General features: G+C 41.9%; 1 protein-coding gene across 1 annotated transcript in view; it reads right to left on the bottom strand.

The window, feature by feature from the left end:
• LOC137445787 (mucin-5AC-like) overlaps positions 1-14,727 on the bottom strand; it is a 58,754-nt gene that overhangs the window by 29,084 nt on the left and 14,943 nt on the right. The window contains exons 12-30 of the mRNA XM_068147780.1: positions 14,276-14,386; positions 13,806-13,875; positions 12,774-12,911; positions 12,525-12,689; positions 11,641-11,735; positions 10,508-10,634; positions 9,727-9,982; positions 8,552-8,601; positions 7,815-7,915; positions 7,535-7,686; positions 6,852-6,990; positions 6,637-6,750; positions 6,158-6,337; positions 5,142-5,381; positions 4,493-4,649; positions 3,355-3,483; positions 3,011-3,152; positions 2,176-2,219; positions 1,874-2,074 (exon numbers count right to left, since the gene is read on the bottom strand). Of these exons, the coding sequence (XP_068003881.1) occupies positions 1,874-2,074; positions 2,176-2,219; positions 3,011-3,152; positions 3,355-3,483; positions 4,493-4,649; positions 5,142-5,381; positions 6,158-6,337; positions 6,637-6,750; positions 6,852-6,990; positions 7,535-7,686; positions 7,815-7,915; positions 8,552-8,601; positions 9,727-9,982; positions 10,508-10,634; positions 11,641-11,735; positions 12,525-12,689; positions 12,774-12,911; positions 13,806-13,875; positions 14,276-14,386 (2,611 nt within the window). The remainder of the gene's footprint in view (positions 1-1,873; positions 2,075-2,175; positions 2,220-3,010; positions 3,153-3,354; positions 3,484-4,492; positions 4,650-5,141; positions 5,382-6,157; positions 6,338-6,636; positions 6,751-6,851; positions 6,991-7,534; positions 7,687-7,814; positions 7,916-8,551; positions 8,602-9,726; positions 9,983-10,507; positions 10,635-11,640; positions 11,736-12,524; positions 12,690-12,773; positions 12,912-13,805; positions 13,876-14,275; positions 14,387-14,727) is intronic.

The raw sequence follows: 14,727 nt of genomic DNA, 5'->3' as shown, positions 1-14,727 counted from the left end.
TGAAACAGAGATGACAAGGCTTAGGAGAAATTCCTGTAAATATTGCAAATTATGTTAAATCACGTGAGAATATTCCTAAGTTCCTTTGCTTGCATTGTGAGCCTGTCATGCATCAGTTTAATGCACTTGAAATTCAATATGAATTAGAACAGAAAATCCATTGCCTGGGAATTTAATGTACTGTCACTTCTCAAAAGTGTGCTAAATATCCTTTACAAAGTGCTGTAACAAGCATCAGTCATCATTTATACATAAGGGGGGGGTGGAATCTCACTCTTTTTTTTGGCATTTGATTCAGTGTCATTGCTTGGTTTGTGTCTTACCTCAGTATTTACTGGCCTCTGTGTAATGTCAAAAACCAAGTCAAACACAGTGGGAGGACTAATGTTTAGTCTACACATCAAGATCACTTTTTGCTTCCAAATGAGTTGATTCCTTGTATACTATGTGACGTTGTCTTTGCTCCCCCATTTGAAGTAAAAGTGAAAGTGAAAGCAAAAGTAAAAGACCAACTGTGGCCAATTAAGGCTAGAGATGCCTTTAAGAAACCCCTAAGGCATGCTCCAGGAGCTAGAGTGGCCAGGAGGCGTACTGGAAAGTGTAATCTTGATATTTCTTCCCATAAATCCTTCATTCCCACAAATCTGGATGCAAAGTTATTTTCTTCCCTTTTACCTCTCCTCTATTCTCCTGGGAAAACATCCAGGCTCTTATCCCTTGCAGAGGAGTGAGGCCTGCTTGTAGGCCTTGGTGATGCTGCCAATTAGGCTTGGAGCTTCCTAACTGGAGCCTAAAGTTGCCAAGCTGAATTTCGTGCTGCATCACAAATGGAGTGGTATGGAGGGCAGAGAGGCCGTGGTGGGGAGGGAACATGGGAGCCTGGGTGTTGTTGAACTGGCATAGAAGGAGGTTTGTGTGAAGCTTTGGCTTCATGAGCTTCTGTGTTAAGCCCAGACTATGGATTTTGTGTACTTTAAGTGCTTTGCCCTGCTCACCACTACAGAACTGTAGCACTGTAGTTTGTAAGTAGCCTTTTCATTTAAACTTTCCAAGACTATCCAATCCTTTGTGAGAGCTGTATGCTTTTGCCCCTTTGGGAGCTGTAGAGCAATCTGTCCGCTCATTAAACTGCGACACCAATGTGGCATTATCAGCACCCTTACACTTTCTATTTTAGCTCTAGCCTTTCAAAAGCATTCCATGGTTGGAGAGCAGTCCATAAGATTCTGCAGGTCAATTCTAAATGGCTGGAAAATAGCTAATGTATTACAGCAGTGCTGCTGGTTTCTCTGATTTCAAAGCCTGAAGTTCTAAATTGGTTCTGAGTTCTTATTAAGCATTTGCCTGTAGTAATTAGAGATTATCAGCCTGAAGAAAGCTGAACAGGAACTCTAGAAATGAACATTTCAGCATCTCAACCTGAGCAATCTGCTTAGTGCTGTAATTATAAATACCATGAACCTGACCAGGAATTTTACATTCTGTTGTTTAATAAAGACAACAGTGACTTATTCTTTTTATAAAGGTTATTCCATGTATAGAAATAGTTGCAATTACAGATAATAAATCAAATGCTGGTTTTTTTTATGGTCCACAGTGAAGATAAGTAAAATAATAACAATATCAGTGCTACCAGTGTGTAGCAGCTTCCACTTTGTTGTTTCATCAGTGGGTTTATTTTCTGTGTTCGTTTTCATGCATTATTTTAGTTACCAAACACCAGCTAAACCCAAATGCTCATAAGAAATGAGAGTTACTTATTTTGAGGTTCTGTTAATTCATTTATGTTTTCAATCAGAGCATGGGAGTTTTTTAAGCTATATTTTACTTAGTAATGGATGCAATACAGTCTTAGAAGGTGTAAAGGATGTACCTGTGGTTGTAGTGGGAGCTGTTGTAGTGCTGAAGTGGAAGGTCGTTGTGGGTGCTGTTGAGACTGGACAATCGTAGACAATCCTTTCAAGCGTTCCGTTGGAACCACAAACTGCCACAATACACCCTCCTATGCCATCTGTAGTGTTGTAGACCACATCTTTGTAGCCATACTTCTTTCCCTCATAAATGCAGACACATTCTGTAAGTCAAAAGAGAGTGTTACTCCTTGGTAACTGACACACCGAGTGGACTTCTTCAAGTGCATCCTAGTCAGATTAAAAAATCACTTTGCCAACGTACCGTAAACATCATAGCTGCATTTCTTGCCATGAATTGTGCATTCACTGGAAAAGAGAAAAAAGTAGATGATAACAGTGAATATATTGGCTCATGACATCATTTTATTGGTGCAGTTTTGTTCTGTTTACCCTTTTTGCCATTCTGGCTGTGCTGCTTGCAGTATTGAAGTGTAGCTGCTTTAAAGGCATCGTAACATAGGTGTTAACTGCTTGACAACCGGTTCTGTTATCTTTGTGCTGTTTCACAGAATCACAGAACATTAGGGTGACCTCAAAAGATCATCTAGTTCAAACCCCCTGCCAGGGCACAATCACCTAGAGTAGGTCACACAGGAACGTGTCCAAGTGGGTTTGGAACGCTTCCAGAGAAGGAAAGTCCACAGACTCTCTGAGCAGAAGGTTTAGCAGCGCTTGTGCCAGTGTGTCATCAGTTCTGACCGAACGTGTGGCAGTACTTGCTGACTGTTACTACTATGCAAGCACCAGTGCAGAAACAGAAACAAGCTCAAAAAGTGAAGAGTAGTTGCCTACTGACTTCTAAATGATTTCACAGCATGATTTTAGGGATACCTTAGTAAAATTTCTCCAGATAGTCCTGTAATCATTATCAATAACATTTAGTTTTACTTAATTTGAGAACTATACAAACAGTAACAGTACTTTCATAACTAAAGAATAAGTAAAAAGTTCATCTCTATGTGGCAAAATGGTTTTGAGAATGAATGACAACCAGACGTTATCAGCCTAGCTTCTGTTGGCAAACAAAAACCTTAATGTATGATAAATTATGCTCCCCAGCTTCGAACTCAAAGTTTTAAAACCTTTACTAATCCTACCATGACTGACAGTTGTCCTTTGAAGGCATCAGTGCTCCTGGTTTGTAATTCTTTCCATTTTCATAGCAACCACAAGTGTCAACACAAGTCATGGTTTCTTCATCAAAATAGGGCTTATTCTTTGGACAGTTTGGATAGCAGCCTGCAACAGGAAATGAGAGTTATGTTACGAGTTATGTTAAGACTGGATGGGGTGCTTGGTGCCATGGTTCAGTTGATTAGATGGTGTTGGATGATAAGTTGGACTTGATGGTCTCAAAGGTCTTTTCCAACCTGGTTAATTCTATTCTATTCTATTCTATTCTATTCTATTGGAAGAATGAGATATGCATAATTATTCTTACCTTCCAAACCCCTCAACTCATGAAGGCATTTCCCACTTGGATTTTTGCAGGTCTTCATACAAGGGGCTCCGCATGGTTTGTAGTGCCACTCACACTCCCCTTGGGGATTGTAGTAATCACAGAAGAGAGCTAGAGGGAGCAGAAATGACAGGAAAAGCGCTCAGGACTTCTTGCTCTGCTGTCTTTCAGTTTTGCTGGGTGAAAGCCCCACGTGGTCAGCATAATCACATAGGTGGTGAAGTGTTTGTTGACTTAGTTCTGGTTTTATACAGCTGTTACACCTCTACCACATTCTGACACCAGTAAAGCATAGAACAGAGTTGCACATTAAGCATGGAAAATCAATTAATCAAATAATTTATTTTTAGCTAGCAGGAACTAATATTTATTTACACTGAGCCTGATGTATGATATGATGTGATATGATATGATATATGATATGATATGATATAATATGATTCAGCAGATGTGAATCATGGCTGAGAGTAAATCAAACCCTGGGAACACCACTGGTAAAATTACTATCAATGCGGTTTCATTGGAAGGAATTAGGTTTGCTTCAAGTGATTTACCCAACTTGTTTTGTGGGGCTTTTTTTGGCTGGTTTTAGACTGTAGCAGTGCCTCCTGCAATTACAGTTACTCTCCTTTCTTTCATCATTCTACTTTTTCTTTGTTCCCTTCCTTCCTTCCTTCCTTCCTTCCTTCCTTCCTTCCTTCCTTCCTTCCTTCCTTCCTTCCTTCCTTCCTTCCTTCCTTCCTTCCTTCCTTCCTTCCTTCCTTCCTTCCTTCCTTCCTTCCTTCCTTCCTTCCTTCCTTCCTTCCTTCCTTCCTTCCTTCCTTCCTTCCTTCCTTCCTTCCTTCCTTCCTTCCTTCCTTCCTTCCTTCCTTCCTTCCTTCCTTCCTTCCTTCCTTCCTTCCTTCCTTCCTTCCTTCCTTCCTTCCTTCCTCTTTCTCTCTTTCTTTCTCTCTTTCTTTCTCTCTTTCATTCTCTCTTTCTCTCTTTCTTTCTCTCTTTCTCTCTTTCTCTTTCTTTCTCTCTTTCTCTCTTTCTCTCTCTTTCTCTCTTTCTCCCTTTTTTTTTTCAGCTGGTTTCTTTCCCTCTGGACCCCTTCAGATAACAGTAGGGTGAAACTCACGACAAATGGATGGGGTTCTCCATGAAATGCAGATGTCCAGCTCATTGCAGGCTTGAGCATAGGCAGCTACTGCTGTGCAGAAACATTCACAGTCCCCTCCGGTGTCGCAGGCACAAGCATCATCCACACATGCTTGATAGTATTCATTTGGTTCAACCTGTTGGAGAAAACATTGGAGTTTCCATGTGCTTGTCCTCTTTGGACAGGCATGTGAAAAAATGGAGTAAACCATCTGAAACTGAGAATACTTTGAAAAGGAAAAGGCTGAATACAGCTGTTTTTAGAATGCTGTGATGCTAAAGACCTGTTTGGTGTTGGAGATAGAATTGCAGAAAGAGTAGTGTTGCATTGCCACAAGCTGGCACACAGTCATGTTTATCAGGTGGCTGATAATTACATTAGTAACAAATGATGCCATTAGAAATTAAATAATCTGTGATACTGTGCCTCCTGTTAAAGCCCCTCAGTTCTCAGTTTCCTGCATGTATCAATTCAAGGCCCAAGCTGAGCAAAGAAAAGTGAAAATACTTCTGTGTGGTCTCCCTGGAGCTTGGTCTGACTTCACACAAAATGTACTTTAATGTCTTTTTCAGCTATCCTACATGCAAAAAAAAATTAATGTAATGTCTGGCTGAAGTTTTTGTCATACCTGGGAGTGACACTTTGCAAACACTTCACTGGTAATGATGCTGCATTGCTTCTGTGCCCAGGCTTTCCTGTACGGGTTCGCACTGCATGGATCCTTCGTACCGTTGGCACTGGGGCAACTAGAAGACACCTTCCAGCTGTTGGCAAACTCCAGCACATTTCCTACCACAGACTGACTGCGAGTAGTGAAGTCATTATTTCCATTGCCATCATAGTTTCCACAAAGTCCACAGACATGTCCCTGCACAGAGATCAACGTGAAATGGTAGAGGTCAGTAAGAAACAGTTTCTTAGTATCTGCAAGTAGCAGACCTCAGACCTGTTTATAAAAAACAAGGGAAAGTAGCTTCAAACTAGAGAAGATTTAGATTGGATGTTAGGAGCATGCTCTTTACTATGAGGGTGGTAGAACACTGGAACAGGTTGCTCAGGGAGGCGGTTGGGCCCCCATTCCTGGAAATATTCAAGGTGAGGATGGAGAGAGCTCTGGGCAACCTGATCTAATGGAGGATGTCCCTGCTGACTGCAGAGGGGGTTGGACTGGATGAGCTTTGGAGGTCCCTTCCAACCCAACCCATTCTATGATTCTATGAAACTTAAATGTATCTGGGCCTCTTCAGTAACAGCCTCAGACATTTTCATAAGAACTCCTTTCATGAAGAGATGGCTCTAGCTTATTGTTAGGAAGGGTAAAGATAAGAAGCAGTACAGACTCACTGGTTTATTTCTTGGTATTAAGCTAATTAGTTTTACCTAATCCTGAACATACCTTTTCAGTCAAAGCTTTGGATGAAGAGCTACTGATGAAGTTGCTGTTAAGCTACTGCTGAATAATTGGAAGAGGATGTGTAGTACACAATCTAAGTCAACACTAGAAAGGTATCAGTGTGCAATTGCTGCTCTTTTAAGTCTTGCCTTTACAGCCTAAGTTGCCTTGTTGGGTTTTTTCCCTTTGAGAGATGACATGAATATGTTTCAGAAATCATTTTGTCCAGGTTTTTGGTTTTAAAAATGTACCTCAAAGCTGGGGCTGAGTTTGATGAAGATGCTGGTTTTCTTGTCCCACATGAGTATCAGGCCAACAGTAGTATCAACCACCAGGTAGATGCCCATGGAACGAATCTGGAATGGCATTTTTCCCCCAGGTGTCCTTTGGATGACCTCAGACTGTCCATCACTGAGTACCAGCTCATAGTTCTAGGACAGGAAATGAAGAAGAGAAGAAGTTAGAGGCCAGTTTAAAAAGTCACCTATTTGGTGTAGTTTTATGTTACTGAACTGGTATTGAAGTAACTCTTTTATCATCAATATGATTGCGTTCCACAACCTTACATTAAGCACTTTCTCTTTAGAATTCCCTCCTTTGCTTTCTCTAGCAGAGAGCAAAATCAATAGCAGTGAGCAATGAATTAGTAACATTCTCACTGTCTTGGAGGACAGTTTTTGTGTCCTGGCACACTAGGCCCAAGGTACCACTTATTAAAGCAAATACTTACCCCCAGGAAAACTTTAATAGACTTAGAGCAAGTGGTTCCTGTAGTGCCACATGGAATGTTCTCAGTGATGACTCTGAAGGTTCCCTGATTCGTACCTTTTTGACCACAGTAGTTCTGAAAGAGAGGAATGATAGTGGATGTTAGCTGTGCTGCATGGCCCTGTGTGAAATGCAAGGTACTTGAATAGTGCAAGAAGCAATGGAGGGCTCTCTTACCTGCACCAGAACATATTCACAGTCCCCTTCAAAATCAAAGCGTTTGCCATCGAAGGTGGTGTAGTGCCCATCTCCATAAACAGAACAGGTTTCCAGGCAGGGTTCCTGGGAACAGTGCCATTTTCTGTTTCTACATGTGCTGCACAAGACAAAAAGCATTCCAAATGTGAGAAATAGACAGGCATATGATACAGCTATACCTATATTCCTGCATATACATCAGTATGATTTTAAATTCTCTTAAGCCTATCATGAAAGAAAATATTAGTTTTGCTTGTTCTCAGGAATGCAGCATAGCTCAAGAGCCTTTGGGATTTATCCAAAGACTGTGTTAGTTCCTGGTATCATGATCAGTTTGGATTAGAAAGCATTTTAAACCTTTCACATTTCCAGCTGTATTGAAACATAAGGGTTTTCTGTGAGGGAAAAAGCTTTCTGCACTTGAATGAACATGACAAGATGCAAACCATCTTGTTCTTCTGACCACTTGCCATTTCTGTGCTGTGTGTCATTGTTAAAGGCATACAGAATATGATTTGTGGGTACTAAGTGGATCATCTTACACAGGATTCCTTCCTATAAATCTTGATACTGCTAGAGTGAAATGCTGTAATTCACCTAAAGCTTAAACTATTCCCTTTCAGATGCTTGAAATCAATCTTTTTGTTTCAGTGTGCTCTTACCAGTTGTTGCAGCCAACTCTGATTGATTCTCCTGGATTGTAGAAATTCCCATTGTGAACACATGGACAATCTTCTGGAGCTATGCAGCCACCTTTGCCATCCAGCACTTTGTTGTGAGGACACACACAGCCAGAGACACACTGGGTTTTGTACTGTACGGGCCAGAGAGAGAACAGGAGTTGAAACACTTCCCTGAAGGAAGGGTCCAGCTGCAGCTGGTAATTGCAAGAGAGATGTAGTTTAAAATGCTTTCAGCTGAGTATAAAGAGTTTGTACTTACACATTCCATATCTAGAGTCTGACAGCTCTTCTGACATCCTGCTCCTATTACTTCTCCAGTGGCATTGACGCAGTCAATATAGACCATGGGGGATGTGCAGACTGAAAGAGAGAAAAGCCATGAGAAAGGCTTGCCAGTGTAGTCATTTCTTTGTGTTTCCTTAAGGCAGATAGGAGAAAAATAAACCAAACCAAACCCAAACCAACAAAACAAACCAACAACAAAACAAACCAACAACAAAACCCTTTTGTGAGATGCATTTACCTTAATTATAATGAATTTGACCAGAAACAGAGACAGACTGTTCTTTTAAAGTCATGCTAATCTGTTTTCCTGCTTCTCTTCATGTAAATGAATGTTTAGTTAGGTTCATGAAACATTTCCTTTCAGCAAAAAGGACACCCAAGCAAACAGAAATCCTGGTTTACTTTGTGGTTTTGGTAAGGTTTTTGTAGCAGTGTTGTTTTGTTTTAAATGTGGATGGTTTTCTCCACATGTTGAGTGAGGTGACCAAGTATCCTTTTCCCCTGGGCAACCCCAGGGTTATCACTTCTTTCAGCTATTTGAAAGATAAGACAGTGTTTCCTTACATGTTGGGAATACCCAGCACATTAGAGAAGCCATCAGTTCACTTTCTTGTTTGAATCTGGGTTTGGAGAATGAGTTAAAAATAACTAAAGGGGAGAACTGCAAAGGGTGAGGATGGAAGGGGAGAATTGAAGACAATCTTAAGTTACCTGGTTCAGGTTTCTCTCCAGTGCAGCTCAGTTTTCCATAGGAGCAAGTGCTGTAAAAAGAAAAGATAATTGATATGTTTTTGCTTTTCCTTGTTAAGTTGCAGTTTGTTTCCTAATGAATTTGAAATACTAAGAGAACACTGTGTGATGAAACAAAGAAATTGTGTCCTCAGTTGGTAGTGCATCAGACCCTTAATGGGAAGGTCGTGAGTTCAAGCCTGCAGTGGGCAGTAGTGTCTTCCCTACTCTAGTCATGAGGTCTGTGGTGACAGGTTGGACTCGATGATCTTTGAGGTCTCTTCCAACCTTAGGAATACTGAATACTGAATATTTTACACCAGAGGAGACCAACAAGAGCACACAGCCAGGTTTGCTCTGCTCATTTGCCTGGTTAAAAATCTGTCCTTCAGAATAGTTCCTATTCCATTCACAATGGGAATCATCTGTAATGGGATAATCAAGAATCTTTCACCACAGAACAAGAATTTTACAGTCATGGGTAAGAAAATTATGTGTGGTGGGGAGTGACTGGCTGACTGGGTGGGAGTCTGGTGGTTAGCCAATGCTGACCCACCACAGTATGGTTTGTTGAACTCTTGTAGTAGTCTAAGTGCAATCTTCCAAACATGGATAGCCCAAAGAGGTTTTGAGGATCTGGGAGGGGGGTGGGGGGTAAGGTGTGTTTATAGTGAAATTCTTAGGGAGAGAAGTGAAGTTGATTTCAATGGAATGTATAATGTGTGCATAGATCCAATCTCACTCTTCTATTTACACATCTCAAGGATGACTAGAGGGCTGAAGCTCCTGTCCTATGGAGACAGACTGAGAGAGTTGGGGTTGTTCAGTCTGGAGAATAGAAGGCTCCAAGAAGAACTCTTTGTGGCCTTCCAGTATCTCAAGGAGTCCTACAAGAAATCTGTGAAGGGACTGGGTTTTTTTAGGGCGTCAGGTAGTGATGGGAAAAAGTTGCTCCCCATGAGGGTGGTGAGACACTGGAATAGGTTGCCCAGGGAGATGGTAGAAGCCTCATCCCTGGAGGTTTTTAAGGCCAGGCTGGATGTAGCTCTGAGCAACCTGATGTAGTATGAGGTGTCCCTGCCCATGGCAGGGGGTTGGAACTAGATGAGCTCGGGGGTCCCTTCCAGCCCTGACAATTCTATGATTCTATCTCTTACCAGACAACACCGTTATCATGGATGACTTCTCCAGAAGACAGAGGTGTTCCCTTGTAGTAGCAAGGACAGCTAGAAGCTGGCACACATTTTCCACTGTCATCCATGTAGGTTCCATTTATGCAGGTGCAGCCATCAACTGGGACAAACTCAATGCTGCAGGTGACATCAGGCTCGCTCAGAGCGCGGCAGGTGGGCTGGCAGGAGTTGACGTAGTAAGAGTACTCCAAGGATTTTGGACACAGTTTGGTGTATTTTGCTGGGGAGTGAAAAGGTGAGTTACATTGGTAGTTCACCAGAACAAGAGGACACAGTCTCAAGCTGTGCCAGGGGAGGTGAGGAGAAAGTTTTTCACAGAGAGAGTTGTTAGCCATTGGAATGTACTGCCCAGGGGGGCGGTGGAGTCACCGTCCCTGGAGGTGTTCAAGTGGGGATTGGACAATGCACTTGGAGCCATGGTTTAGTTAGTCAGGAGGTGTTGGGTGACAGGTTGGACTTGATGAGCTTTGAGGTCTTTTCCAACCTTATTGATTCTATGATTCTATGATTCTATTGCAAGGGTATTGAGATCCATGCTGCTTCTCCTGATTCTGAGCAAGTGATGTAGCAAAGCCTCTTTGTATTTCTCCCTTCTTACTGCTTGTCTTTCATGGTATTCTCTCCCTCCTCAAATTCTTGGAAGTCACCACTATTGAACACAATTTGCTGTGGGAATCCCTGTGAGCTGCAATGTGAGGCTTTCCAGATGATGGTTTTTCAAGAGGCAAAGAGATGTAGAACTTACTGCAGGCTTTGGTCCTCCACCCAGTGAGGAGAACTCCTTTAGCAGCGCAGGCCCTGGCATAGCTGGAAAGGGCAGCACACATGCAGTCCTCACTCTTCTCACAGTTACAGGTGTCAAACATGCAGTTCTGGGAAAAGAGGTTGGCATATGGTCAGCGGATTGTCATGCCCAGGCTACCACACTCTATTTTTTAGTGTCAGGTTCATCAGAGCTAAGAGTGTAATCCATATGCAGAAGTAAATAAATGCCTGGGTTTCATTTGAGGATTTCATTCTGCGCTTACAAAAAAGGTCATTTGCCTGGCAAGAGGATCACATTTTTACTCTGTTTTTTCTTTCTCTTTCCCTTTTTCACTTTCCAGGTGTTGGTAGATTTCCCAGCTACTTCCCATTTGTAGCTGCTCTGCCATATATGCTTAGAACAAGGAGAAGGTATTTTTGCCACCCAGCTTTTAAGACTTAGGCTCAGGAGCCTCAGCTCTCTACATCAGAGAGAAAAAGAATAACCAGAAATCATTTAATGTGATGCTCTGTGGGAAAGGTCACTGTAATCCCATTTGCCATTCCAGGGGATGATTGTTGAGCATAATCTTACAGATTTTCAATTACAGGGAGACCCTCTAGAGTCCCCAGGCAGCCTGTTCCAGAGCTTCATCACCTTCAGTTCTTGGAATATTTTTGTTCACATCTTATCTAATTCTCTCTGCTGCTTCATGCACACATGACTTGCCTTGTCCTTGGATATATAGAAAAGCCTTCTGAGAGCAGTTCAGAGCAGCTAAGCAAAATGCTAATTAAGATTTTGACAAAGCTTTCCTTGTATCTTAGAAGGGACAGCTTTGGTCTTTTGATCTGACAAGGAGGCTGGGGGAGTCCAAGATCCTATCTCAGGCATTTAGCTAAATGTATGGGCATCAGGAATATGCCTGCAAGTTTTTCCTCCTGGGGATGACAAGAAAGATGCCTGTACAAAAGTGTAATTATAGTGATGTGCAGATAAAGAAGAACCCTTGGCTTGAAAAGGACTATCATGAATGCATCTCCTCCCAGCTAGCAACTCCTTCTCTCCAGTGTCACTAGCAGAAATTCCAGTCGTCTTCTTTTAAAGGGGAAAGAGTTAAGAGCCAAGTTTACCTTCTGATAAACTTCTGGATTCACTGTTGAGTGACATGCAGCAAAAGGCCCCGTGGGATCAGAGAGCAGTCCACACCAGTGCTGAGCATACTGGTCTGTGAATTGAAAACATGGTAAGAATTCCTACTGCACTTCATTCTCATCTTTAAGGTCCCTTCCAACCTACATCATTCTATGATACTTTTGTCTGGGTGTAACTATCCTTCCTGCAGGGAAACCTCGGAAGCTTACCTTTACAGCACAACTCAGCATTTGCTGTAACACAATCAGTCTCTCACTTTCTTTACATTGCAATACAAACTCCTTAGAAACCCAATCCTCGTGGTAATCATTGTGGAATAAACTAAGACATCATTAGCTGAACTCACTAAGGTTCACACTGGGAATTAAAAATACTCTAGTTTCATCTCAGAAAACAGAAGAGTGGCTTGTGAATACTCAATATTTACAGATTTCTTTGAGTGAAATTGAGCTTGAGAGCTACAAAGCTCTGACCTTTAAGTTTTGTTCTCAGATCCACAGTGAAATGACCACACAGAGTCCAGCCTTCAGTGGGGCCAAGGCACAGCCTTTTTTTCCTGCATGACTACCAGTCTTTTCCAGAATGGATCCCTCATATGCTGCTTAGTTTCAGTCTCCTTGAGGTAAGCTGGCAAACCCCACTTGCTTTCTTTATCCAAAGGAATATATTTGAAGCTCTGAAATGTTATTCTAGATATTAGGTACTAATTAAACTGAGGAAAACAGGGCGTGTGTGCAAGTGGTCCACCATTAGTTGAATGGAATCATGGAACTATTTTGGTTAAAGGCTTGGTGGTTGATCAGCTTATTCCTTCTTTCCATCTTAGAAGAGAATAGAAGAGGTCACTCCATGCTGAGCTTACCATTTTGTATGCTGACAGTACAGGGGTCCTCAAAGGTATTTTTGGCATTAGGACAATCAGCCCTGATTTTCCAGGTGTTGCCAAAGGCAGCTGAAGTGCCCTCTATTACACCACTGGTGGTTTTGAAATCATCTGTCTGCACATCATTGAAGTTTCCACAGAGACCTGGAAAGAATCAGAGGAGCTGTGAAGGTCTCCTGCAGAATGAAGTGCACCGGTGAAGGCGGTGGTCAGGGTAAGATCACTTACCACAGGTCTGCCCTTTATGTGATGGGTCTAGGTCTATATAAACTTGCATGAGAGGCACGAGCTGAACTTGTATCTGAAGACCAAAGTTTGTTTGCAGAATGATGAAGAAAGATGATGGTCTGAAGATGGTGACATTTGCTGAGGACATAAGAATATAAAAGGTATCATTTCAGGTGAGATGAGCAGGTGGATCAACTCTTTATTATACAGAGGGACTCTACAGCTGTGTTTGAGGTGATCCTAATTTCTGAAGAAGTGGGAAGAAAATGATCCATACAGGGTTTCAAATCCAGCACCAAACAGGCTGGCTTTACCCTGAACAAAAAATGTGTAAAACCCCTCAATTTTTATTGTTTGGAGCACAGCCCTATGAGGAGAGGCTGAGGGAGCTGGGGTTGTTTAGCCTGGAGTAGGGGAGACTCAGGAGAGACATTATTGCTTTCTACAGCTACCTGAAGTGAGGCTGTAGCCAGGTGGGGGTTGGTGTCTTCTCCCAGGCAACCAGCACCAGAACAAGAGGACACAGTCTCAAGCTGTGCCAGGGGAAGTTTAGGCTGGATGTTAGGAAGAAATTCTTAATAGAGAGAGTGATTGCTATTTGGAATGTGCTGCCCAGGGAGGTGGTGGAGTCACCATCCCTGGAGGTGTTTAGGAGGAGACTTGATAGGGTGCTTGGTGCCATGGTTTAGTTGATTAGATGGTGTTGGGTGACAGGTTGTACTTGATGATCTTGAAGGTCTCTTCCAACCTGGTCTGGTCTATTCTATTCTATTCTATTCTATTCTATTCTATTCTATTCTATTCTATTCTATTCTATTCTATTCTATTCTATTCTATTCTATTCTATTCTATTCTATTCTATTCTATAATTGTAGGAGTTGGGTAAACAAACGCTATTACTTTACAAACAAGAGACTGTTTTGTAGGAGTTACAATATAACCTGAAGTAGAATTTGGCTTCAGATTAAGCAATACAATAACATTTTAAAAGAAAAGAAAAAAACATTGCAGGAGGTTTCCAGAGGAACTTACCAGCAGAGAATGGCAGCTGTGTGTAGATCATATTCACAAATACACTGCCGGAAGCTTGGATCACGATGTTCTGTCCAGAAGCAAAAGACTATGATTACCAAGTACCTCAAAGCAAGGTAAAACACTTTCCATATGTTTTCTGTCTAGTATTGCCCAGAATTAATAATAGTCATAAAAAAAAGAGCGGGGAGAAGACTGTGATAATGTTCTGTTTGCTGTACTGTCATTAATCTTTATTACTGTGGTCTGTTGACTATTGAAACAAACAAGCCCCAAGATAACTGAAAGAGAGAAAGCTACTAGGATCTTGACTTCCAATGTACCTACTTTATTCTTATGTTTTTTTCTTGAATAATATTCAAATGAGATTAAAAAGAAAATAAAATCCAGATTTCCTCTCTGTTGTTGTGTGCCACTTGCAAACTACTTGGCTGTTAAGCTGTGTGAGGTGTTTACATTTAAGGACTTACAGTTTGCCCTCCATTCAGGCTGACAGCTATGCTCTTGAGGCACGTCTCAGTGTCAGACAGGCCACACTTGTGGATATCTCCCAGGACACTGAATTCATTGCTGTCACAGAGCTAGAAGAAAGAAGCAAAATTTCTTGTTAGAATGATTTATCATAGAATCATAGAACCAATAAGGTTGGAAAAGATCATCAAGTCCAACCTGTCACCCGAGACCTCATGACTACTAAACCATGGCACCAATTGCCACATCCAATCCCCTCTTGAATACCTTCAGGGATGGTGACTCCACCACCTCCCTGGGCAGCACTTTCCCAAAGCTAACAACTCTGTGAAGAACTTTCTCCTCACATCCAGCCTAAACTTTCCCTGGCCCAACTTGTGACTGTGTCCTCTTGTTCTGGTTCTGGTTGCCTGGGAGAAGAGACCAACCCCCTCCTGGCTACAACCACCCT

Source organism: Melanerpes formicivorus, unplaced genomic scaffold, assembly GCF_026170545.1.
Source record: "Melanerpes formicivorus ecotype bairdi unplaced genomic scaffold, bMelFor1.0.p_v2 SCAF_16, whole genome shotgun sequence".
In the NCBI taxonomy this organism is placed as follows: Eukaryota; Metazoa; Chordata; class Aves; order Piciformes; family Picidae; genus Melanerpes; species Melanerpes formicivorus.
The sequence above is the reverse complement of the archived record's forward strand: the minus strand, read 5'-3'. Positions and strand labels throughout refer to the sequence as shown.